This window comes from Myotis davidii, unplaced genomic scaffold, assembly GCF_000327345.1.
Source record: "Myotis davidii unplaced genomic scaffold, ASM32734v1 scaffold575, whole genome shotgun sequence".
In the NCBI taxonomy this organism is placed as follows: Eukaryota; Metazoa; Chordata; class Mammalia; order Chiroptera; family Vespertilionidae; genus Myotis; species Myotis davidii.
The window spans coordinates 2,666,681-2,669,900 of NW_006290306.1; the positions used below are offsets into that span (position 1 = coordinate 2,666,681).

The 3,220-nt window shown below is 49.6% G+C and overlaps 1 protein-coding gene across 1 annotated transcript in view; it reads left to right on the forward strand.

Annotated features, from left to right (window-relative positions):
* Positions 1-264: 264 nt before the first annotated feature.
* STK11IP (serine/threonine kinase 11 interacting protein) overlaps positions 265-3,220 on the forward strand; it is a 15,425-nt gene continuing 12,469 nt past the window's right edge. The window contains exons 1-2 of the mRNA XM_006763382.2: positions 265-373; positions 540-625. Coding sequence (XP_006763445.1) covers positions 565-625 — 61 coding nt within the window. The 5' untranslated portion in view covers positions 265-373; positions 540-564. The remainder of the gene's footprint in view (positions 374-539; positions 626-3,220) is intronic.

The following is a 3,220-nucleotide window of genomic DNA, read 5'->3' on the forward strand; positions in this document are numbered from 1 at the left end:
TTCCACTTCTCGAAGCTGCTTCCCCTCCCAGTCTGCAAACAGCGAGTCGGGTTTTCCTCATTGGCTCGGAGGGGCCGCGGCAAGCCCAGCGGGCGCCCCAGGCTGTGAGGGGCCCAAGGCGGGGCGGAGGTGGTGGGGGCCCAGCTCCGGGACGCGGTCGGGGCACAGGCAGCTCCGCCCCAAGGCCGGCCTCCGCCGGCAGCAGCGAGCACGCCCCCACCCGACACGTGTGCACGACTTAGAGCGTGGTTTCCGGCAGCGGAGGCGTGCTTTCCGGTCCTCCCTCCTTCTGGCCTTTTTTCCGGGGTGGTACTTCCCGTCTCTCAATGCTGGGCGCCGGGCTCCGGAGCCGGTGAGCGGATCGCCCAGCGGGGTGAGTCTGGCTGACGAGGCCTCGTGCTCCTCAAAAGGGCACCACGGAGGACGCTCTTGGCCTCTTTCTTGCTTTATTTCTCCGCGCGAGGCCTCGGTTTGCACGGACATCCTGGCCTTTGGGCAGTACCACCCACCTGAGGCTCTTTCGCTTCCTCTTTCTACAGGCTCCGCCCCCAGCGTCCCGTGGCCATGACAACGGCCCCGCGGGACTCCCTGTTGTGGGAGCTCGCGGGGCTGCTGCGGGAATCGGGTGAGTGGACTTCCGGTTGAGCTGGGGCTGGGGCAAGATGGGGTGCGTGCTGCTTTCCAGGGCCACTCCCCCTGAAGAGTCAGGGAGTTACAGCTCTTTAGGGTCACGAGGGTGTGTGTCACTTTTCTTACTCCTTCGGGGTTTGTTCGCTGTTGCCTAATGTCCTTTGTCTTTGACAGTTTAAACCTTAGCCATGCTTCCCGGCCGGGCTCCACTGCCACTTCCTCCGTGCGCCCTCTGGGCTCTCACAGGAAGGTGATCCTTACTTGGCTGTAAGCCCCTGGAGACCTGAGACAGGGCCTCATCACTGTTGTGTGGCGAGGACCTAAGTATAGTATCGTTAAAAGCACGAGATTTGAAGTCAGACCCACGTGATCTGAAACCCAACTCTCCTTCATATTTGGTCTCATTGTTTTAAGTTTTTTGAGCCTGTTCTTCTCACCAGCATAATGGTATAATGATTGTACTTAATTCAAAGGTGGTTGTGGGGATTAGTTCTAATTCACATAAAGCATTTAGTACAGTGTTTGCGTATATTGTCAGTGCCCCAAATTGGTAGCTGTTATTATAATAGCACTTCTCAGTGCCCGGGCACAGTGGAGCCATAATGGTTGTTCAGCACATGTTTGGCATTAGTTGTGGTTAGAAAAGTGTTGGCTTTGAGATCACACAGAAGTAGCAGCTTCCTACCAGCTATATGATATCAAATCAATATTCTTAACTGCTCTGAGCCCCAATTTCTGTATTTGTAAGAGGGGAGTCAATAGTGTTCTTTATGAGACTTTGATGAAGTAACAGTTGTCTGGCACATATCACTCAGTTACTGGTAGGTGCCTTCTATCACTGCACTCCCTTTGATAGTCTCTGTGAAATCTCTCGTAGCAGTTAAAACTGGTTTGTGTAATTAACTGCACACATATCTAATCTGCTCTTCTAGACTGGGAGGCTCTTTGAGGGTGGGAAGAGCCCTTGAACCATGTCTGTATCTAGTGTCTGGTACATAGAAAATCCTTCATGCAAGGTTATGGGATTTGTTAATTTATTCGGCAAGAACCTGACTTGGCTCCAGGGGTTAGGGATGATAGTGTGTGTGGGTAAAAAGAGGTAGTAGGAGGGAGATCTTTGTGGTAAAGGAATAGTTTGGTATCTTGATTTGTGGTGTTGGCTTTAGGAATCTACATAGATGACAGGGCATAGGACTATAAAAGTGTACATTGTACCATTGCCAGTGTTCTGGTTTTGACATTGTACCATATATGAATGTAACCGTGGGGGAAATTGGCTGAAGGGTTTAGGGGGACTTATTTGTGCTATTGCTAGGATATCCTTTGACTGTATCCTTATATTTTTAAAAAAGGTAAAGAAAAATTCTCCGTGCCTACCATATAGTTGCACTTTTTTAGGTACAGGGTTGAATACCAAAAGATTCCCTGAAGGGTGACAATCTCATTGGAGAGAGCAGTTTTAACAGAGAGAGCAATACCTTGGTGCTATCATGAGTGGTTTTTCTTTCTGTGACATGCATTTTGGTACTGTTTGAGAGTTTCTGTAAGTGTGCATATTACCTTTGCAACCAGAAAAAAAAAAAGATAAAACGCCCAGTTAATCCTATATAATAAAAGCCCAGTGACCGAACAGCCTAAAGACCAGAACAACCGGTAGACCAGTAGCTATTATGTGCACTGACCACCAGGGGGCAGACGCTCAATGCAGGAGCTGCCCCCTGGTGGTCAGTGCGCTCCCACAGTGGGAGTGCTGCTAGGCTGACCAGGATGAGCAGCGCTCCCACAGCAGGCCAATCCCCGCAGGCCATGCCCCCCTACCCCACCAGTGCATGAATCCTGTGCACCAGGCCTTGCCCCCCAACCCTCCCCGGCCTTCCCACTGCAGTTTGACAATCTGTTTGAGGCAGCTCTGCCTCTGTATATATTATTGTTTATAACTTTATAATGGTCCTTATTATCCATGAATTTTTATTATTATTTTTTAAAATATATTTTAGCAATTTCCACAGAGAGGAAGGGAGAGGGATAGAGAGTCAGAAACATTGATGAGAGAGAGAAACATCGATGAGCTGCCTCCTGCAACCCCCCCCACTGGGGATGTGCCTGCAACCAAGGCACATGCCCTTGACCGGAATCGAATCCAGGACCCCTCAGTCCACAGGCCGACGGTCCATCCACTGAGGCAAACCGGCCAGGGCGGCCCCTAGTTTTTACATAAAAGGAGTGAGAATAGTGAAAAGTTGAACAGTATTATGTATTGAGAAAACTGCCTGGGGGTGTCAAGCTGGGTAGAGTAGAAAGGTTGTGTCAGAAAATGGAGGAGTTATGAACCAGGTTGACCCTGTTTCCAGCAGTGTGAGTAGAACAGGCTCTTCTGAGCAGAAGGGAAATAAATTTAGACAAGTCAGGGACATGTAATGAAGCAATCTCACATGTCAGGCTGAAGAGTTAAGGCTTGTTTTGAAGATGGAGGAGCCTTTGACAACTTTTAAGTGAGGAGAAGATAAAGAGTTTGATCCTATAGTGGAAGATCTACAATATAGACTGGAGTGGGTGTGTCCTGGGGTCACAAAGTCTCAGAATAAAGGGA